This window comes from Pelodiscus sinensis, unplaced genomic scaffold, assembly GCF_049634645.1.
Source record: "Pelodiscus sinensis isolate JC-2024 unplaced genomic scaffold, ASM4963464v1 ctg85, whole genome shotgun sequence".
Lineage (NCBI taxonomy): Eukaryota > Metazoa > Chordata > Testudines > Trionychidae > Pelodiscus > Pelodiscus sinensis.
Window position 1 is genome coordinate 330,289 of NW_027465930.1, and position 21,875 is coordinate 352,163.

The 21,875-nt window shown below is 65.8% G+C and overlaps 2 protein-coding genes across 4 annotated transcripts in view; both read left to right on the forward strand.

Annotated features, from left to right (window-relative positions):
• The window catches only part of LOC106732300 (TBC1 domain family member 20-like), a 35,707-nt gene extending 13,832 nt beyond the window's left edge, over positions 1–21,875 (forward strand). Inside the window, exons 2-9 of one of the 3 annotated variants that reach the window (XM_075916820.1) lie at positions 2,553–2,741; positions 10,058–10,138; positions 10,637–10,671; positions 11,186–11,372; positions 18,301–18,402; positions 18,502–18,643; positions 19,189–19,373; positions 20,275–21,875. In XM_075916820.1, coding sequence (XP_075772935.1) covers positions 2,553–2,741; positions 10,058–10,138; positions 10,637–10,671; positions 11,186–11,372; positions 18,301–18,402; positions 18,502–18,643; positions 19,189–19,373; positions 20,275–20,524 — 1,171 coding nt within the window. In that variant the 3' untranslated portion in view covers positions 20,525–21,875. Of the gene's footprint in view, positions 1–2,552; positions 2,742–10,057; positions 10,139–10,636; positions 10,672–11,185; positions 11,373–18,300; positions 18,644–19,188; positions 19,374–20,274 lie in introns of all 3 variants that reach the window. The other 2 variants (XM_075916822.1, XM_075916821.1) reach the window with 2 other exon arrangements.
• Positions 4,768–8,144, forward strand: LOC142825111 (uncharacterized). Its single transcript, XM_075916825.1, has 2 exons — positions 4,768–5,991; positions 7,246–8,144. Exons 1-2 carry the CDS (start codon positions 5,398–5,400, stop codon positions 8,059–8,061), a joined length of 1,410 nt encoding a protein of 469 aa, XP_075772940.1. The 5' UTR covers positions 4,768–5,397; the 3' UTR covers positions 8,062–8,144.

Here is a 21,875-nt window from a genome sequence, read left to right on the forward strand (position 1 = left end):
CCGAACGTTCTCCGCCCCGTGCGCTGGGTGCGGTGGGGTCTGGCGGAACAGTAGGGCAGGCTAGCGCGTCGCCGTTCGTCCCCCGAGCGTTCTCCGCCCCGTGCGCCGGGTGTGGCGGGGTCTGGTGGAACAGTAGGGCAGGCGAGCGCGTCGCCGTTCGTCCCCCGAGCGTTCTCCGCCCCGTGCGCCGGGTGTGGCGGGGTCTGGTGGAACAGTAGGGCAGGCGAGCGCGTCGCCGTTCGTCCCCCGAGCGTTCTCCGCCCCGTGCGCCGGGTGCGGCGGGGTCTGGTGGAACAGTAGGGCAGGCTAGCGCGTCGCCGTTCGTCCCCCGAGCGTTCTCCGCCCCGTGCGCTGGGTGTGGCGGGGTCTGGTGGAACAGTAGGGCAGGCTAGCGCGTCGCCGTTCGTCCCCCGAGCGTTCTCCGCCCCGTGTGCTGGGTGTGGCGGGGTCTGGTGGAACAGTAGGGCAGGCGAGCGCGTCGCCGTTCGTCCCCCGAGCGTTCTCCGCCCCGTGCGCCGGGTGCGGTGGGGTCTGGTGGAACAGTAGGGCAGGCGAGCGCGTCGCCGTTCGTCCCCCGAGCGTTCTCCGCCCCGTGCGCCGGGTGCGGTGGGGTCTGGTGGAACAGTAGGGCAGGCGAGCGCGTCGCCGTTCGTCCCCCGAGCGTTCTCCGCCCCGTGCGCCGGGTGCGGTGGGGTCTGGTGGAACAGTAGGGCAGGCGAGTGCGTCGCCGTTCGTCCCCCGAGCGTTCTCCGCCCCGTGCGCCGGGTGCGGCGGGGTCTGGTGGAACAGTAGGGCAGGCGAGCGCGTCGCCGTTCGTCCCCCGAGCGTTCTCCGCCCCGTGCGCCGGGTGTGGCGGGGTCTGGTGGAACAGTAGGGCAGGCGAGCGCGTCGCCGTTCGTCCCCCGAGCGTTCTCTGCCCCGTGCGCCGGGTGTGGCGGGGTCTGGTGGAACAGTAGGGCAGGCGAGCGCGTCGCCGTTCGTCCCCCGAGCGTTCTCCGCCCCGTGCGCCGGGTGCGGTGGGGTCTGGTGGAACAGTAGGGCAGGCGAGTGCGTCGCCGTTCGTCCCCCGAGCGTTCTCCGCCCCGTGCGCCGGGTGCGGCGGGGTCTGGTGGAACAGTAGGGCAGGCGAGCGCGTCGCCGTTCGTCCCCCGAGCGTTCTCCGCCCCGTGCGCTGGGTGCGGCGGGGTCTGGCGGACAAACCGTGGCTGCTCGCGCCGCTCAAGGCTGCAGTGTGACGCGTGAGCACACGGGCTGGATTCAGGCCTTTCCTAGTTCCTGAATGCTCGACTTGACCGCCTCGCTAATGCTCTTTTCACGTCGCTTTTTCCCGTGTCATTCATAACTAAAGGTTGGTCCGGCTCAGAGCCCAGACCCCGTCAGGATCAGAGCCCCGGCGGGTGGGCTGCTCGCTCCGCCCCTCCCCTTGGAGCCCCCGCCAGCCTTGCCCATGAACGCGGCCACCTCCTTGTTGTCGGCCTTGGCGAGTGGCTGATCCATGACGAGACTCTGCCTCTGTGATGTAGTGTCAGTGCCTTGCTGGCTGCTTTCCCCGGCAGGCCCCTCCGTCTGCACAGCCCCACAAGGTCTGCCTCCAGGAGTCAGGCGCAGGCCATCTCCCCGCCGATCCCCGGGGTGCAGACTCGCCGGCCGAGTGCTGCAGCGCCCCACCCCTGTGACGGCGTGTTGGGGTTCCCCCCCCGATCCTGCACCCCCGTAGCAGCAAGAACAGGTTCCGCCAGCCAGTAGAATTGAGGGTTTATTGCTTCTCCGGGACACAGCCCAGCACAGACGTGAGGTGGCTACAGGAGTCAGGGCCAGGACGCCTCAGCCCCCTTGAGCTGGGGTCCCTGGGCCCCTAATTCCAGCCCCCTCCTTAGTCTGTCTCCTTCATAAGAACATGAGAACGGCCGTACTGGGTCAGACCAAAGGTCCATCTAGCCCAGTGTCCCGTCTGCCGACAGTGGCCAGCACCAGGTGCCCCAGAGAGGGTGGACCGAAGACAATGATCAAGCGATTTGTCTCCTGCCATCCCTCTCCAGCCTCTGACAAACAGAGGCCAAGGACACCATTTTATCCCCTGGTTAATAGCCTTTTATGGACCTAACCTCCATGAAATTATGTAGCTTCTCTTTAAACTCTATTATAGTCCTAGCCTTCACAGCCTCCTCTGGCAAGGAGTTCCACAGGTTGACTACACGCTGTGTGAAGAAGAACTTTCTGCCACTTTCTCTGGTGCAGGGGAGGCTGGAACGGAGCCAGCGGGAGCCTGTGATGGGAGACAACGCGAGGGGGTCCCCGTGGCCTGCTCCTGGCCCCTGGGTCTCCCTTGGGGAGCTGGCAGGCCGGCGAATCCCCCGGTCGTCCGTTGGCTTTTAGCCGAGCTGGCTCGGGGGTAGGGCTGCGCCGTTCCCTGTCTCCCCGCCTGGCGTCGGGGCCCCTCCCCACTGAGCCGGGGCGGTGCAGGGCGTGGGCCCGGGGCCCGGGCGGGAGGAATCCCGTGGGTGCTCCGGGAAGGCGGAGCTGAGGGAAGGCCGTCTCTTTCCTCCTGGCAGAGCCGCCGGGGTCGAGGAGGAAGCAGAAGCTGCTGTCGATCCACCAGGCCCTGACAAGCGACCCCGTGGCCGTGGAGACCCTGCGGGGGGCTGCGGTGAGCGAGGGGGGGCTGCTCACGGACGAGATCCGCAGGAGGGTCTGGCCGAAGCTGCTCAGCGTCAATGTCTACAACCTGCCCCCCAAGCCAGGTAGGGGGCTCGGCTCCCCGGCGTGGGGCCGGCGCCGTCCCGGGGATTCTGATTGGCTGTGCCGTGCGCAGCAGGGGCTCGCTTGCGTGCGCGGTTCTGGTGGCGGCGGCAGTGTAGCCTAGTGGTTAGAGCGGGGGAGCCTAGGAGCCAGGGCACCTGGGTTCTTTCTGCTGCTGCTCGTGAGCACCCTGGTAACGAGGGCAGTACTGCTCTCGGGGGGCCAGCTCGTTTTCATCGAGCACGTGGGCAGGGCTGGTCGCTGCGGGCTGCACCCTGTGCTGGGGGGGGCGACTCATAGACTTTAAGGTCAGAAGGGACCATTCTGATCATCTAGTCTGACCCCCTGCACAGTGCAGGCCACAGAATCTCACCCACCCCTCCTAGAATAACCCTCTCACCTATGTCTCAGATACTGAAGCCTTCAAATACTTTGAAGGCCCCAAGATGCAGAGAATCCTCCAGCTGTGATCTGTGCCCCATGCTACAGAGGAAGGTGAAAAACCTCCAGGGCCTCTGCCAATCTACCCTGGAGGAAAATTCCTTCCTGACCCCAAATATGGCGATCAGCTAAACCCTGAGCATGTGGGCAAGACTCACCAGCCAGACACCCAGAAAGTTCTCTCTAGTAACTCCTATCATCCCTCCATTGACCTATTTCCCACTGATAGTGAATGGTCAACTAGTTACCAAGATCCTGTTATCTCATCAAACCATCCCCTTATCATAGAACCAGAGAGCTGGAAGAGACCTCAGAAGGTCAAGTCCAGCCCCCTGCTCTAGGCAGGACCAATCCCAACTAAATCAACCCGGCCAGGGCTTTGTCAAGCCGAGACTTAAACACCCCTAGGGATGGAGACTCCACTACTTCCCTAGGGAACCCATCCCAGTGCTTCACCACCCTCCTAGGGAAATAGTTTTTCCCAATATCCAACCTGGACCTCTCCCACCACAACTTGAGCCCATTGCTCCTTGTTCTGCCACCTGTCACCACTGAGAACAGCCTCTCTCCATCCTCTTTGGAACCCCCCTTCAGGAAGTTGCAGGCTGCTCTCAAATCCCCCCTCACTCTTCGTTTCTGCAGACTAAACAGACCCAAGTCCCTCAGCCTCTCCTCGTAGGTCATATGCTCCAGTCCCCGAATCATTTTGGTTGCCCTCCACTGGACCCTCTCCAATGCATCCGCATCCTTTTTGTAGTGGGGGGCCCAGAACTGGACACAATACTCCAGATGTGGCCTTGCCAGAGCCGAATAAAGGGGAATGATGACATCTCTGGATCTGCTGGCAATGCTCCTCCTAATGCACCTAATATGCCATTAGCCTTCTTGGCTACAAGGGCCCCTGTTGACTCATCTCCAGCTTCTCATCCACTGTAACCCCCAGGTCCTTTTCTGCAGAACTGCTACTTAGCTGGTTGGTCCCCAGCCTGTACCAATGCTTGGGATTCTTCTGTCCCAAGTGCAGGACTCTGCACTTGTCCTTGTTGAACCTACTCAGATTTCTTGTGGCCCAATCCTCCAATTTGTCTAAGTCACTCTGGACCCTTTCCTGCCCTCCAGCGTATCTACCTCTCCCCCCAGCTTAGTGTCATCCGCAAACTTGCTGAGGGTGCAATCCATCCCCTCAGCCAGGTCATTAATAAAGATATTGAACAAAACCGGTCCTAGAACCGAACCTTGGGGCACTCCACTAGAAACCGACCGCCATCCTGACATCGAGCCATTGATCACTACCCGCTGGGCCCGGCCTTCTAGCCTCTTTGTATCCATCTTACCGTCCATTTATCCAATCCACATTCCCTTAACTTGCTGGCAAGAAGATTGTGGGAGGCCGTATCAAAAGCCTTGCTAAAGTCAAGGTCTATCACATCCACTGACTTCCCCATGTCCACTGAGCCAGTTACCTCAGCATAGAAGCTAATCAGATTGGTCATGCACGACTTGTCCTTTGTGAATCCATGCTGACTATTCCTGATCACTTTCCTCAAAATGGATTCCTTAAGGATCCCTTCCATGATTTTTCCAGGAACCGAGGTGTGACGTAGTGGGGGTACCTGGCTGGTTTCTATGCTGCTGGCTCTGGGGGATCCCCCACTGGCTGCCGTGGGTACCACGACCCAGCAAAACAGGATGAGTCACTATGCAAACCAGTGGCCAGACACCCCCCATGGAGAGGAACAAAGGAAGGTGGAATGCTGCCTTGGCTGGGGGGCAGGGCTGGAAGTGAGGGAGTTGGTTGCTGGCTGTCGGAGGGCATGGAGGAGAGCCTAGGAGAAGGGGCTGGAGTTTAGGGGCCCAGTCTCCCCCATCTCAAGGGGGCCTGAGGCATCCTAGCCCAGTTCCTGTGACCAGACTACATCTGTGCTGCGCTGTGCTGGAGGAGCAATAAACCACCCTCAATTCCACTGGCTGGTGCAGTCTGTTTGTGCCATTTCGGGGTGCAGGAGACGGGGAACCCCCAACGCGCCGTCACACTGGTGTCAGAAGTGGGATGCACTGCACCCCGTGGATGGAGCTTCCAGCGGCAAGCGACAAGGCGCAGTAGAAGCAAGAGCCCTGGAGCCAGGCGTGCTGGAGACAGAGCGAAGCGGTTCCTGGGAATCGTGGGGCGCTGCAGCACTAGACTGGTGAGTCTGCACCGAGGGGCCCAGCGGGCAGATGGCCTACGCCCGACTCTTGAAGGCAGAGCTGGTGGGGCTGTGCAGAGAGAGGGGCTTGCCTGTGCAGAAAGCAACCAAGGCCCAGCTGATTGCCCAGCTGGAAGATAATGACCAGCCACAGGGCCAGGATCTTGTCCCCAGGGGAAGCAGCCAGACCCCCCCTGAGAGTGTGTCAGGCTCAGAGAGGGGGAGGAGCGCTGGAACCCAACGGAGAGATGAGACAGCGTCTCCCGGGAGGCCTGCAAGTAGCCCATCTAGGGCAGGGGCCAGCCCAGCGGAGCTGCGGCGCCTGGAGATCCAGCTGCGGATCAGGGAATTGGAAGTAGAGGACCGAGAGAAGGAGCGCCAAGATCGAGAGAGGGAGCGCCAAGATCGAGAGAGGGAGCGCCAAGATCGAGAGAGGCAGCGGCAGCATGAGCTGGCCATGGCAGAGCGGAGAACCGGCGGGGCACCGGCTGCGCCAAGTGCGGATGGGCCCCAGGGTCCCAGGACTGCCAGACGCTTGGAGAGGCTCGTGGTGGCCCAACTGAAGGACATGGGTGACATAGACGGGTTCCTCAGTGCCTTTGAGAGGGCCTGTGGGCTGCAACAGGTCCCCCCAGCTGACTGGCTGCAGGAGCTCATCCCCGCACTGAGCCAGGAGGCGGCCGGAGTGCTCAGTCAGCTGGAGGACCTACAGCCAGGGGATTACAGGCGAGTCAAGGAGGCCCTGCTGCACAAGTTCGGGCTGACCCCCGAGATGTACAGGAAGAAGTTCCGGGGGGTACAGAAAGGGCCACGGGAGACCTATGTGGACCTGGCCTCCCGCCTGGCGCAATACTGCCGCAAGTGGGTGTCTGGAGTCGGAGCCCAGACCGCAGAGGAGCTGCTCAAGCTGGTCATGATGGAGCAGTTCTATGAAGCGTGCCCACCCAAACTGAGGCTGTGGCTCAAGGACCGGAGACCAGAGAACCCCCAGGAGGCCGGGAGACTGGCGGATGAGTTCATGGAGAGCCGGTCCGGGTGTGAACGGGAGTCCCGGAGAGAGAGGGAACCGCGCAGAGATCGGATCTCGGCTGAGCGACGGAGGGAGTCAACTACGGGGCGAGACCAAGGAACAGGTCGTCTGCGCCCCAGAGAACCAGCCAGGGCCTGGACAGAGACAGCCCAAAGCCTAACTTGCCATCGCTGTGGGCAAAAAGGCCACAAGAGGGCTCAGTGCACCAGGTCCCAGGACCGGGGACTTTCCAGGGTTAACTGGCTGGGGCGGGAGGAAGGGCAGGCTGCCCCAGAGGCAGGGGCTGGCAGGCAAACCTCAGCTCAGAGAGAGGGGAAGGATGCTCAGTGCACCTCCCCTGGGAGGTCTGATTCTCAGGAGGCGGATTTCTCCGTGTACCGGGTGGGGGCAGGACGGCCCCTGCGGAGCGAGTGCCTCATACCCCTGGAGGTGGATGGTAGGAAGGTGACGGGCTTCTGGGACACGGGGGCAGAGGTGACTCTGGCCCGATCCGACATAGTGGCCCCGGAGCGGATACTACCCCACGCGCAGCTGACCCTGAAGGGCATAGATGGGTCCCCGTTTAAGGTGCCTGTAGCCCGGGTGCATCTGAAATGGGGGGCGAAGGAAGGCCTCAAGGAAGTGGGGGTGCACCCGCACTTGCCCACCGAGGTGCTGATGGGGAATGACCTAGAGGAGTGGCCCCATGAATCCCAGCGGGCTCTAGTCACTACCCGGAGCCAGAGCCAGCGGGGGGCTGACAACGTGGGTCCAGGGAAGGACTCCTGGCAGCGTCCTCAGGGTCCCATCCCAGTGGACACGGGGTCCAGCCAGGCTGGGACTCCGGACCTAGGCAGAGGTGGGGGACAGGTCCCGATCCCTGCCTCAGCAGCTGAATTCCAGGCTGAGGTGCAGGCAGACCCCTCCTTGCAGAGGCTGAGGGACCAGGCTGGCCTCCATGCAGCTCAGCCCCGGGGGAGAGGTGGCCAGGAGAGATTCCTGCGGGAGCGTGGGCTCCTGTTCCGTGAGTGGCTCCCCCCCAGGAAGGCGAGGGCATGGAGGGTAGAGCGGCAGCTGGTCGTCCCCCGAAAGTTTCGCCTCAAGCTGCTGTATTTGGCCCACGATGTCCCCGTTGGGGGCCACCGGGGGATCCGGAGCACCCGGCTGAAGCTGCTCCAGCACTTCTATTGGCCGGGAATCTTTACGGCCGTGCAGCGGTACTGCCGGTCCTGTGACTCCTGCCAGAGGGGCGGGAAGGCCCAAGACAGGAGGAAAGCGGCTTGGGGGTCTCTACCCCAGATAGAGGACCCTCTGGGCTTGCTGAGAGAGTTATGGGAGGGGAAGTCCTCCCTGGATGGAGCATCGGGGGTGGAAGCCGCCCTGGCTGTCCAGAGAAGGCTCGCTGGGCTCATGGCCCCAGCCCGAGAGACCCTGGCCAGAGATCAAGGCCAGCGGAAGGGTGGGTGTGACCCCCGAGGACAGGCCTGTGCCAGTCGCCCTGGAGCGGGGCGGCGAGTGGACAGAGGGAAGCCAATTCATGTGGGGCCTCGCCACGGCCGGCCCGAGTCAAGGGGAGCACCCATGTCCCCAGGGCGGGTTCCCACGCAGAGGACCCGAACTTCCCTAGGTCACGAGCGGAGTGACCCTGCTCAGTTCGCTCTCGGAGGGGGGAGAACTGTGACGTAGTGGGGGTACCTGGCTGGTTTCTATGCTGCTGGCTCTGGGGGATCCCCCACTGGCTGCCGTGGGTACCACGACCCAGCAAAACAGGATGAGTCACTATGCAAACCAGTGGCCAGACACCCCCCATGGAGAGGAACAAAGGAAGGTGGAATGCTGCCTTGGCTGGGGGGCAGGGCTGGAAGTTAGTGAGTTGGTGGCTGGCTGTCGGAGGGCATGGAGGAGAGCCTAGGAGAAGGGGCTGGAGTTTAGGGGCCCAGTCTCCCCCATCTCAAGGGGGCCTGAGGCATCCTAGCCCAGTTCCTGTGACCAGACTACATCTGTGCTGCGCTGTGCTGGAGGAGCAATAAACCACCCTCAATTCCACTGGCTGGTGCAGTCTGTTTGTGCCATTTCGGGGTGCAGGAGACGGGGAACCCCCAACGCGCCGTCACACGAGGTAAGACTGACCGGCCTATAGTTCCCTGGATCGTCCTTCTTCCCTTTTTTGAAGATGGGCACTACATTTGCCTTTTTCCAGTCATCCGGGATTTCTCCCGATCTCCACGACTTTTCAAAGATAATGGCCAAAGGCTCCTCAATGACATTTGCCAACTCCCCCAGTACCCTCGGATGCACTAAGTCCGGACCCATGGATTTAAGTACGTTTAGCTTTTCTAAATAGTTCCTAACCTGTTCTTTACCCACCACGGGCTGCCCACCTCCTTCCCATACTGCACTGCCTAGTGCATTTGTCTGGGAGCTGACCTTGTCCGTGAATACAGAGGCAAAGAAAGCATTGAGTACTTCAGCTTTCCCCACATCCTCTGTCACTAGGTTACCTCCTTCATCTATTAGGGGCCGCCCCCCCTCTCTGATCACCTTCTTCTCGTTAACATGCCTGTAGAAACCTTTCTTGTTCTCCTTCACATCTTTAGCCAGTTGCAATTCCATTTGCGCTTTCGCCTTCCTGATAACCCCCCGGCATTCTCGAGCTAGACATTTAAACTCCTCCCTGGTCATTTGTCCAAGTTTCCACTCTTTCAAGCTTCCTTTTTGTGCTTAAGATCACCAAGGAGTTCCCCTGTAAGCCAATCCGGTCTCCTACCATGTTTGCCTCTCTTGCTACGCGTCGGGATGGTTTCTTTCTGTGCCTTCAATAAGGCTTCTTTAAAATACTGCGAGCTCTCCTGGACTCCTTTCCCCTTCATTTTAGCATCCAGGGGATTCTGCCCATCAGGTCTCGGAGGGAGTCAAAAAACTCCTCCGGGCTGCCCCTATGGGCCCTGCAGTAGCTATTCCCAGTCCGGAGACCCGCTGCCAACATCTGGCCCGTGGCCGCCCTGGCTGTGTCCAGCAGCTGCAAAGCCCGGGCGTGCACTGTGGGCATGGGGCTGGGGCCGGGGCGCGGAGGGGCCGGGATGTGGCCCTGTATGGGGCCCCCCTCTGTGGGTCGCTGCTGCAGCCGTGCTGGCCGTAATGAACGAGAGGCCGCTGAGGCTGCGGGGCCGGCTGGGGTGCCAGCTGGCAGATCCTCGCCCCTGCTGCCACCCCCTGACCTGCAGCCCCGAAGCCAGGTGACAGGCAAGTGCCTGGGGAGGGAGGGGCCTGGCTAGGCCATGGGAGGACCAGGGTCAATGCAGAGACTGGCCCGACCCCCCTCGGAGCCGGGGCCCGTGTCAGCCTTGTGAGCACCGGCCGTGGCTCTGCCCGCTGGCTGGCGCTGCACGTGCAGAACAGGCACTGGGTGGTCGGCCGGAGGGGGAGCCCTGGGGGCGCGGGGCGGGAGCTGGTCCCCGCTGTGCTGAGATCGGGGCCGTGTGACTGTCTGCACGTGCCCTGTCTGGCGATCTGGGCCTCCGACGGGCCCCCTCCCCGCTGCCCGGCTGACTCAGCCAGGGGAGGGGGGCCTGGGCACCGGAGCAGCCTTGTTTATCCGCCTGCTGCGCAGCCCCCCTTCCAGCAGGCAGCCGCTCGAGGCCCCTGGGACCCGCTGCCCCTGACCCCATTGGCCTCTCCCCAGGCAGGGCGGTCCGCCGGAACCACAAGGACTATACCCAGGTGCAGCTGGACGTGAGCCGCTCTGCCCGCCGCTTCCCCCCAGGTGAGACCCGCCCTGGGGCCAGCAAGGTTCCCGTCCCCCTGCCTGGCCGGCTGGGGCCCACCGGGGCGGCCTGGCCTGTGCCGGGCTCGGGCGCTGGATAGTCCCAGCGGGCAGAGGCCTGATGGTTGGGGGGGGGGGGGAGGAGGAGTTGAGGGGAGTTTTGTTCCCCTCTCCCCAGGGCCCTCCTGCCTCGGGCTGCGAGGGGGCAGCCGGTGGCCCTGGGAGGGGGTGGGGTGTTCCCAGGGCCGGGTCCTGGTTCCGGGCTTGGGCGGTTGCTCCCAGCTCTGAGCGGCCAGGGAAGAGTTCCAGGTGCTGCTGCCCTGTTGCCAGAGCCAGCCTGGGCCGGGCTCCAGAGACGGGCTCCGGAGGCTGCACCCGCACGGGGCACGTCCCCTCCCCCCCGACTCCAGCGCAGGGGGAGCGTGATGCGGGGGGGGGGGGTCTGCCTGGTAACTGTGTTTTCTTTCTGTCCTGCCTGTTCCTGGCTCTGCCGCGCAGGGCTGGTGCCGGAGGGGAGCTGCCTGCCTCGGAAGGTACCTGTGCCCCTGCCTCGGCCCTCCCCCCCCGGCCCTCCCCGCGCGCCCTGCCTGGAGATTCCTCCCCTCCGTCCCCACCGCTCCCCTGCTGTGGATGGGGGTGAATCGTGGGGGGGGCTGTCTCGCCAGGCTCCCTGGGGCCAGGGGGCCCCTGGGCCGAAGGACGTTTGACGTGCGAGTCAGGCCGAAGGGCCCCGTCCTGTGCTAGCGGGGCTCGCCTCCAACCGCAGCCAGGGCCGGCCGCTCCAGGCCTCTCCGCCTCCTTTCCGCACGCCGGAGCCGGCCAGCTCCTAATTCCTGGGTCCTGGTCTCCGCCGGCTGCTGCTGGCTCCCAGCCCGGGTGCTCGCCTGCCGGCTCCGCTGCAGCCCTGGGGCCGGCTCCCCGAGGGGCCTGGGCGGTCGGCCAAGGGATCGCTGCAGGGCCGCGCGGCCCGTCTTCCCGCGGAGCCGGGGGAGGCGCCGGAGCAGGCTGCTTGTGCCGCCGGGGGCCTGACCCTCCGTCTCCCCACAGGCATGCAGGCCGAGCAGCGGCAGGTCCTGCAGGAGCAGCTCCTCGACCTCATCCTGCAGGTGCTGAGGGCCCGCCCCGAGCTGCACTACTACCAGGGCTACCACGACATCGCTGTCACGCTCCTGCTGGTGACGGGCCAGCGCCTGGGCAGCGCGCTGCTGGAGTCGCTCTCCACCCACCACCTCAGGTACCCGCCAGCGGCACCGCCGGGGGGGACGTTCCCTCGGCCAGCCTGCGCCTGGGCCCCTGCTGGCTGCCTGGCCGTGCCGAGCACTAACCACTAGGCATCCGCCTGGAACTGGACTCTGCTGGGTCTCCCTGCAACCAGCAGTGCCCCTCCCCCTGCCAGCTGGGGTGCCCCAGCCCCACAGAGCACACTGGGGGGGGCTGCCGCCGTGCTGGGTCCTCGGGCCCTGGCAGTAGGGTCTGTCCAAGGGCTGTGGTGCTCCCCAGATCCCCAGGGTTGACGCTCCCCCCGACCTGTCTGTGGAGTGAGGCTGGCTTGTCTGTTCCTGGTGGGGTCGGTTCCCTGAGACCCCCCAGCTGCCGGTACCACAAGCCCAGCCTGCCAGCTCCGTCGCCCCCCTCGCCACCCCCTGGGTCCTTGGTGCATCCCTCTGCGGGGCCCAGCCCTGATCCAGAAGCCCAGAACCACGGCCCGGGCAAACGCATGGCAGACCGTGAGATCTGGTCTCTCGTGGGCTTGAGCCTGCGCGGTGCCGGCTCCACGGGAAACCGAGGGCACTGACCCGAACGGGAGTTGCAAGGGGCCACTCGGGTATCGGGGGCCTGACCTCTGCTCTGCCTGCAGAGCTGGGCGGCCGGCGAGCAGCGGCTGCTGGCCGGGTGCCCAGCTCTGACGCCAGCGCCCCTCCAGCCGCAGTGCAGACGTCAGGGTGGCAAGACCCCCCCATGCCACCCTCCTGCCGTGGGCGCTCCAGCTCTGAAGGCGGCGCTGCCAGCAGCAGCAGGGCAGAAGTACTGGGTAGCAGTACTGTAAACCCCCCCCCCCCCACACACACACACACACCGGCCTCATGACCGCCCCCCCCCACACACACACACCAGCCTCGTGACCGCCCCCCCCCACACACACACCGGCCTCGTGACCGCCACCCCCCCCCACACACACACACACCGGCCTCGTGACCGCCACCCCCCCACACACACACACACCGGCCTCGTGACCGCCACTTCCCCCCCCCACACACACACCGGCCTCGTGACTGCCCCTTCCCCCCCCCACACACACCAGCCTCGTGACTGCCCCCCCCACACACACACACACACCGGCCTCGTGACTGCCCCCCCCACAAACACACACCGGCCTCGTGACTGCCCCCCCACACACACACACCGGCCTCGTGACCGCCCCCCACACACACACACACCGGCCTCGTGACCGCCCCCCCCACACACACACACCGGCCTCGTGACCGCCCCCCCCCCCCACACACACACCGGCCTCGTGACCGCCCCCCCCCCCCACACACACACACCGGCCTCGTGACCGCCCCCCCCCACACACACACACACCGGCCTCGTGACCGCCACCCCCCCCACACACACACACCGGCCTCGTGACCGCCACTTCCCCCCCCCCCACACACACACCGGCCTCGTGACCGCCACTTCCCCCCCCCACACACACACACCGGCCTCGTGACCGCCACTTCCCCCCCCCCACACACACACACCGGCCTCGTGACCGCCACTTCCCCCCCCCCACACACACACCGGCCTCGTGACCGCCACCCCCCCCCCACACACACACACACCGGCCTCGTGACCGCAACCCCCCCCCCACACACACACACACCGGCTTCGTGACCGCCCCCCCCCCCACACACACACCAGCCTCGTGACCGCCCCCCCCCCACACACACACACCGGCCTCGTGACCGCCCCCCCCACACACACACACACCGGCCTCGTGACCGCCACCCCCCCCACACACACCGGCCTCGTGACCGCCACCCCCCCCCCACACACACACACACCGGCTTCGTGACCGCCCCCCCCCCCCCACACACACACCGGCCTCGTGACCGCCCCCCCCCCACACACACACACCGGCCTCGTGACCGCCCCCCCCCCCCACACACACACCGGCCTCGTGACCGCCACCCCCCCCACACACACACACACCGGCCTCGTGACCGCCACCCCCCCCACACACACACACACCGGCCTCGTGACCGCCACTTCCCCCCCACACACACACACACCGGCCTCGTGACCGCCACTTCCCCCCCCCACACACACACACCGGCCTCGTGACCGCCACTTCCCCCCCCACACACACACACCGGCCTCGTGACCGCCACCCCCCCCCACACACACACACACCGGCCTCGTGACCGCCACCCCCCCCACACACACACACACCGGCCTCGTGACCGCCCCCCCCCCCCACACACACACCGGCCTCGTGACCGCCACCCCCCCACACACACACACACACCGGCCTCGTGACCGCCACCCCCCCCCCCACACACACACACCGGCTTCGTGACCGCCCCCCCCCCACACACACACACCGGCCTCGTGACCGCCCCCCCCCCACACACACACACCGGCCTCGTGACCACCGCCCCCCCACACACACACACACCGGCCTCGTGACCGCCACCCCCCCACACACACACACACCGGCCTCGTGACCGCCACCCCCCCCACACACACACACACCGGCCTCGTGACCGCCACTTCCCCCCCACACACACACACACCGGCCTCGTGACCGCCACTTCCCCCCCCCCCACACACACACCGGCCTCGTGACCGCCACTTCCCCCCCCCCACACACACACCGGCCTCGTGACCGCCACCCCCCCCCACACACACACACCGGCCTCGTGACCGCCACCCCCCCACACACACACACACACCGGCCTCGTGACCGCCACCCCCCCACACACACACACACACCGGCCTCGTGACCGCCCCCCCCCCCACACACACACACACACCGGCCTCGTGACCGCCACTCCCCCCCCCACACACACACACACCGGCCTCGTGACCGCCACTTCCCCCCCCACACACACACACCGGCCTCGTGACCGCCACCCCCCCCCCACACACACACACCGGCTTCGTGACCGCCCCCCCCCCACACACACACACCGGCTTCGTGACCGCCCCCCCCCCACACACACACACCGGCCTCGTGACCGCCCCCCCCCCACACACACACACACCGGCCTCGTGACCGCCACTTCCCCCCCACACACACACACACCGGCCTCGTGACCGCCACCCCCCCACACACACACACACACCGGCCTCGTGACCGCCACCCTCCCCCACACACACACACACCGGCCTCGTGACCGCCACCCTCCCCCACACACACACACACCGGCCTCGTGACCGCCACTTCCCCCCCCCCCACACACACACCGGCCTCGTGACCGCCACTTCCCCCCCCCCCACACACACACACCGGCCTCGTGACCGCCACTTCCCCCCCACACACACACACACACACCGGCCTCGTGACCGCCACCCCCTCCCCCCACACACACACCGGCCTCGTGACCGCCACCCCCCCCCACACACACACACACCGGCCTTGTGACCGCCACCCCCCCCCACACACACACCGGCCTCGTGACCGCCACCCCCCCCCCACACACACACACCGGCCTCGTGACCGCCACTTCCCCCCCCGACACACACACACCGGCCTCGTGACCGCCACTCCCCCCCACACACACACACACCGGCCTCGTGACCGCCACTCCCCCCCACACACACACACACCGGCCTCGTGACCGCCACTCCCCCCCTCACACACACACACCGGCCTCGTGACCGCCACCCCCCCTCACACACACACACCGGCCTCGTGACCGCCACCCCCCCCACACACACACACACCGGCCTCGTGACCGCCACCCCCCCCCCCCACACACACACACCGGCCTCGTGACCGGTGGGGGGGCTGTCCGCTCTGTAACCCAGGGTTCCCCTGCACTGTGTGGTGTGATTCCCACTGACTCACCCGCATGGGGATTGGCCCGGACCCCCAGTCCCAGCCTGAGCAGACAACAGGGCGCTTCCCGGAGGAGAGACACAGGGAGGGAGGGAGACGAACATCTGGCGGGGGGGCAGGGCCTGGGAGCTGGGCAGCTGTTTGCAGGGAAGCGATGGAGAGAATAGGCTAAGCAGAGTGCTGGGAGTTCGGGGGGGGGGGCTGTGCACCCTGCCCCAAGGGGTCTGAGGCTGCCAGCCCCTGACTCGTGTCCACACCACGTCTGTGCTGGGCTGTATCCTGGAGACGCAATTAACCCCCCCCCCCACCCCGTTCCACTGGCTGGCGGAGTCTCATCTCGCTGGAAACGGGGTGCAGGGTCGGGGGTACCCACACAGGCAGAAGGGGCGGAGTGGGGCATTAACCATCCATGCCCACCGCCCAGCCTGTGGGACTCAGTGCCGTGATGACATTGAGTGCGACTGCGAAATTGACCAAAGCGGTCTGTGACGGCGGATGGGGCCAGACCCACTGGGAAGCAGACCCTAATGTACAGGCCACACCGCTAGGCAGGCGCTGCTTGTCTGACGGCCGGTCTGCGTTCACCAGGGCCAGGCAGCGGCGCTCAGACACCGCCCTCGAGAACGGAATCTTCCGCGCGCAGGTCGAACCTCTGTAAACCGGGGCTCCCTGGCCCGGCAGCAGCCATGGACCAGGACCACGGCTGTTCCGGTCCCGGAGCGTCCTGGTGGAGGGCTGGGGCCGCCCGGCGGGACCAGGAGCTGCCCCGTTCGTCCCTTCCCAGCTGATCATTGGCCCACCTTGCGTGATCACCGGAGACAGGCAGACAGCTACCGCCTCCTGTCTGGGAGGACACCGGCTTCTCCCCGTGTTTGGTCGCAGGCTTTAAAGCGTAATACAGGAAGTGCTCGGCTCTCCTCCCAGACTCCGCACAGTCGTACCAATCCCCAGGTGTCATTAGTGCCCAGCGAAGAGCAACACCGGAATGTCGGGCGTGGCCCCTGGGTTCAGTCACTTCTCATTTGAGGGTGGCCCCGTCTCCCCAGCTCTCTCGCCTTGTTCCCTGGTATGCAATTGTGCCGTTGTCTCTGCTTCACGGCCAGGCTGCTCCGCGAAGCGACTGTACGGCCTTTGGTCAGGCGCCACTTGCCAAACACACCTGAGGAGCGTGGTCTGAGCGCATACCCCGCAGACGCTTTGTACTGCCCCGGGCGCGCATCGTGCAGGGGCAGTAGGAGCATGCAGTGTGACGGCGCGTTGGGGGTCCCCCGTCTCCTGCACCCCGAAATGGCACAAACAGACTGCACCAGCCGGGGGAATAGAGGAAGTTTATTGCCTCTCCAGGATACAGCACAGCACAGATGGAATCTGGTCACAGAGCTGGGCTAGGATGCCTCAGGCCCCCTTGAGATGGGGGGAGACTGGGCCCCTAAACTCCAGCCCCTTTCCCTAGGCTGTCTCCTCCATGCTCCCAGACAGCAACTAACTAACCCTCTTCCAGCCCTGCCCCCCAGCCAGGGCAGCATCCACCTTCCTTTGTTCCTCTCCATGGGGGGTGTCTGCCCACTGGTTTGCATAGTGACTCATCCTGTTTTGCTGGGTCGTGGTACCCACGGCAGCCAGTGGGGGTTCCCCCAGAGCCAGCAGCATAGAAACCAGCCAGGTACCCCCACTACGTCACACACAGTTACTGGGTTCTCATGCTGCCTGTTGGGTGTAGGTGGTGACAACAGTGTGTGAGCTGTCCTGAGTGTCAGCCTGACGAGTTGCTGGTGCACCGTTCTTCTCCTATGGAGGAGGAATTCTCTTCTCCCAGTGCGGCTCCCAGGCCTGTGCCCGAAGCAGCCATGCACAGGTCAAGCAGCTTGCTGAAATCAGGGCCGGCTCTGCCCGGTTGCCGCCCGCGCGAGCTTGTCGGGGTTTGTCTGTGGCAATGCAGGCAGGGCCAGCGAACCCCTTGCAAAGTGGCAGGAGCAGGTAGCTGAGGCTATAGAGCCCAGGGCTGGCCTTTGGCTCTGGGCTGTCCCGTTAGCAATTCCCCTTGCAAGGGGCCTGGGGAAACGTGGCTGCCCCTGCTTGGTGTCTTCCCCTTGACGCTCTCCCTGCATGCTTGAGTTCTGTCACCCCGGCTCCCAAGCGCTATTTAGGGTGTAGCCAAGAATAGCTCCAGATTGTGATGTCAGCTGCATACAGCTCTGCACGGCCTGCAACCTGTTGAATATTAGAACGGCCGGGTGGGGTCAGGCCAAAGGCCCATCCCCCAGGGTCCCGTCTGACATGGCCAGTGCCCCAGAGGGAGTTAACAGAACTGGGAATCATCAAGTGATCCCTCCCCTGTCGCCCACTCCTAGCTTCCGACAAAGAGAGGCTGGGGACACCGTTCCTACCCACCCTGGCTAAGAGCCATTGATGGACCCAACCTCCATGAATCTATCTAGCTCTTTCTCGAACCCTGTTAAAGTCCTGGTCTGCACAACATCCTCTGGCGAGGAGTTCCACAGGTTGACTGTGTGCGGCATGAAGAAAAACTTCCTTTGGTTTGTTTGAAACCTGCTGCCTATTCATTTTTGGGGGTGACCCCTCGCTCTTGTGTTTGAGAGAGAGTAAATAACGTGATTGAGTCTCCGAAAGGTGGCTCCCGCGTCCATTCATCCAAAAGCTAACACTTTGCATTCCAAAAGTGCCAGATTGGTAAAAAAGGTGGAGTCCCTCGTGGGCGGCTGTTGGAGGTGGAGCCCTGGTAAAATAGGTTTCAGTGAGTCCCAGGGCTGAGACTGGGAAGGGCCGTAGCAGGGGAAGGGTTTTGCTCCGTCCTGTTGGTTTATGTCGGGTGGTGACAGCGCGAGAAGCCGCTAGCCGCGCCATGTGCCCGGGAGCGGGGCCGTTCTGGGAGTCTGCCTGGCTACTCCAGGTGTGTCAGTTCCTGTAGTGATGGGCCCCAGGAGCTCAGCCACAGCCGGACTCGATGGCTGGGGGGAAGCTCACCAGGGCCCTGCTGTGCTATCCCACCCCAGCGGGGGCTGGAGACAGACCAGAGCTGGGGGCGATCGGAGGGGTCCGGGTCCCAGCGGGTGAGACGCCCCCGCGTCCTCCTCTCACCTCTCCCCATCCTCAGGGACTTCATGGACCCCACGATGGACAGCACCAAGCACATCCTGAACTATCTCATGCCCCTCCTGCAGCGGGAGAGCCGCCCCCTCCACGACTTCATGCTCAGGTACCAGCGCTGGTGGGCGTGGGGGGCAGCGGCAGGGCGGGGGGGTCTGGGCCTGCCCGGGGGGCGGCTCTCAGCAGGGCCCTCTCTCCCGGTCTGCAGGGCGGAGGTGGGGACGATCTTTGCCCTGAGCTGGCTCATCACGTGGTACGGCCACGTCCTCGCCAACTTCCAGCACGTCCTGCGCCTCTATGACTTCTTCCTGGCCTCGCACCCGCTCATGCCCGTCTACTTCGCTGCGGTGGTACGTCCGGCCTGGCCCGGCGCGGGGAGAGCGGCTGGGGGGAGCCCTGTGCCCGAGCAGCCTCCTTCCACGGGGGTGGTGGCCTGCAGGGACGGCTGTGACCGACCCGTCTGATGCGGGGCCCGGAGCCCCCCCGGGGCCCTTCCCAGAGCATCCCCCAAGCTAATCCCCTGGGCTGGGAGACCTCGGGGGGCGGGGGGGCTCTGAGGGGCGCCCGCCTCAACCCCTGCAAGGTCTGGTGCCTCGTGGCCTGTTCACTGGGGAGCCTCTGGCACGTCTGTCGAGTTGCCTGACCCGGAGCCCCAGCCCACCTCCCGCGAGGGCGTCTGGTCCGTGCTCCCTGCCCCCCGCAGTGTCAGTCGGGTGCTGGGTTCTCTTTCACGTCCTGTGCCAAACCGGTGCAGTGCTCCGCCCCAGAGGTGGCCGCCTGTCGGTGGCGTAAAGCCCGGGAGTGTGGCAGGGGCAGCACAAGGGCAGGGATGTGGGTTCGGCCGGCGGCTCCCGCCCCGCGGGCCCCCTGTGACTGGGGCGCGCTCTCCCGGCAGCTCGTCCTGCACCGGGAGGAGGAGGTGCTGGCCTGCGACTGCGACATGCCCAGCGTCCACCAGCTTCTGTCCCAGATCCCCCGGGACCTGCCCTACGAGCGCCTCGTCGGCCGGGCCCTGCAGCTCTTCCAGCGGCACCCGCACACCGAGCTGGCGCGGCAGGCGGCTCTGCAGGGCCGCAAGAGGTGAGCGGGGCCGGGGCTGGGGTGGGAACGGCGGCTGGAGGGGCAGGGACTTTGCGCCGGCGCGCGGCCCGGGGCTGCCCTGCAGGAGCGTCTGCGTCATGAGCCGCGCTCTCCCCTCGCCCACGGAGCTGCTGCAAGGCCGGCTCCGTGTCCCCCTCCCTCCAACCGGCTCCGTGTCCCCCTCCCTCCAACCGGCTCCGTGTCCCCCTCCCTCCAACCGGCTCTGTGCACGCACCCCCTCCCCGCCCTTGGGACCAGCTCCATGCGTGACCCCCCCGGTCGGGACCAGCTCCGGGTACGCACCCCCTCCCCGCTCCTGGGACCAGCTCCGGGCATGAACCCTCCGTTGGGACCAGCTCCATGTGCGCAGCCCCCCACCCACCCCGGGACCAGCAGCTCTGCAGCCCCCTCTGCCCCCCCCCCCACCGGACCAGCTCCAACGCCAGGGGACCAGGTTCCCAAATTCCTCCTGGGGGCACAGGGCCACGTGGGGGGGCTGGGCACCCCTCAGCTCACCGCGTCCGAGGCCGGCCGGGGGGAGCTCATCGTGTTCTGCCTTCACACGTGTCCGCCCCCCCCACCCCCTCGGGACCCCCAGGCTGTGGCCCGGGCCGGGGTTGCTGGGTCCTTGCGGCAGGGCACTGGTCCGAATGGCTTTCTGGGGGGCTGCAGTCCCCGGGTCGCCGTGGAATTGCCTCCACTGGTGCAGAACCAGACCCCCTGCCAGGGCAGTACCCGGGTGTCCAGCCTGCGGCTGTGCTGGGAGGGGGCCCCCTAGACGCCCTCCTGCCGTCTGCATGTGTCTGGGCGGCCTCACACCCAGCCTGGCCAGGCAGAGTTGCATGCTGGGAGCCGTGCCGGCCGGCCCCCTGCGCTCACCAGCTCCCCCCTCTGTCCCCAGCATCGCCATCGGCTCCTTCTCCGCCTTCCAGCGGGCCGCCTCCCGCCAGCGCCCGGACGCCGTGCTGCGCAGGGAGCGGCAGCAGGAGGGCGCTGACGGCCGGGCCAGGGTCTCTCTGCCCACGCCCGGGCACAGCCCCCTGGTGAAAGCCGCCGTGTGGGGGCTCTCGGCCACGCTGGGGGCGGCGGCGCTGGCCGTCACGCAGACTGCGCTGGAGTGGGCGCCGGAGTTCTTGCTGCAGCTCTTCTAGCGCCCGGTGTGCCGGCCGGGAACCTGTGCCAGGCCTGGGCGCTGGGCCCTGAAGCCGTGGCCCGAGCGCCTCTGTCTTCATTTACTGGACCGGCTCGAACCCCTGGGCAGCCGAGCTCAGAGCGGCCAGTAGCCAGCGCACCAGCCGGCACGGCACAGACCTGGGCCCGGCCTTGCTGGCTTGAGGCCCTGCCATGGGCGACCGGCCGGCCCAGCGGGAGGGGCTGGTTACATCCCAGGCCGGGACTCGAACTCTGGGACTCTCCCGTGGCTCTGGGGAATCCTGGGGCGGTGACGTGGGGCCTCTCCGGGCACTGCCCGTGGGGCACGGTGCAGGGTGGGGTGGTTGCTAAGTGCTCACTCCATGCCCAGGCCGCGGGGAGGGAGCCGGGCCCAGGCCTCCTGCATCTGGGTGCTGGGCTCCGGAGCAGCGAGCCGGGGGGAGGGGGTGTGACGGCACGTTGGGGGTCCCCCGTCTCCTGCACCCTGAAATAGCACAAACAGACTGCACCAGCCGGTGGAATAGAGGAAGTTTATTGCCTCTCCAGGGTACAGCACAGCACAGATGTAATCTGGTCACAGAGCTGGGCTAGGATGCCTCAGGCCCCCTTGAGAGGGGGGAGACTGGACCCCTAAACTCCAGCCCCTCTCCCTAGGCTGTCTCCTCCATGCTCTCAGACAGTAACTAACTCACCCTCTTCCAGCCCTGCCCCCCAGCCAGGGCAGCATCCACCTTCCTTTGTTCCTTTCCATGGGGGGTGTCTGGTCACTGGTTTGCATAGTGACTCATCCTGTTTTGCTGGGTCGTGGTACCCACGGCAGCCAGTGGGGGTTACCCCAGAGCCAGCAGCATAGAAACCAGCCAGGTACCCCCACTACGTCACAGGGGGTGCTGCAGGCCGGGGAGGCGGAGGGGCGGGAGCACTAGAGGAGGGGGGCTGTGAGGGAGGGCCCCCTGTGCCAGCTGTGGGGGGGGGAAGGGCCCTCGCCTGGATCTCTCCTTCTCTGCTGCCTGCCCTGCACGCGGACCCTTCCGAGCGCCGCCTCTGCCCCCGTGTTCCATGTGGGGCGGCTCCCTTGCCGTGGGGCGCCGGCCTGCCCGTGGGAGCGGTGCTACACCTCAGCCAGCCCGTGCTGCTTCCTCCCCGGCCGGGCCCAAGAGGTGGCCGCAGCAAGTGGGGCAGGCGGGGCGGCAGGGACCCCTCCCCCCGGGAGCACGGCCCATGGAGCACTGGGACCGACTGTGGCTGAATAAAGTCTGTGAGCCTGGCTCCCGTGTCTGGTCGGCTCAGAGGGAGGCGGGTCCAATGGTTAGGGCAGGGCAGGCAGGGTTTGCTCTCCCCTCAGCCTCC

Coding starts and splice junctions, on each gene's coding strand:
- LOC142825111 (XM_075916825.1), top strand. CDS start 5,398: ATGGCCTACGCCCGACTCTTGAAGGCAGAGCTGGTGGGGCTGTGCAGA. Junction 5,992..7,245: donor GGGCCTGTGGGCTGCAACAG/GTCCCCCCAGCT, acceptor GGTGGGGGACAG/GTCCCGATCCCTGCCTCAGC.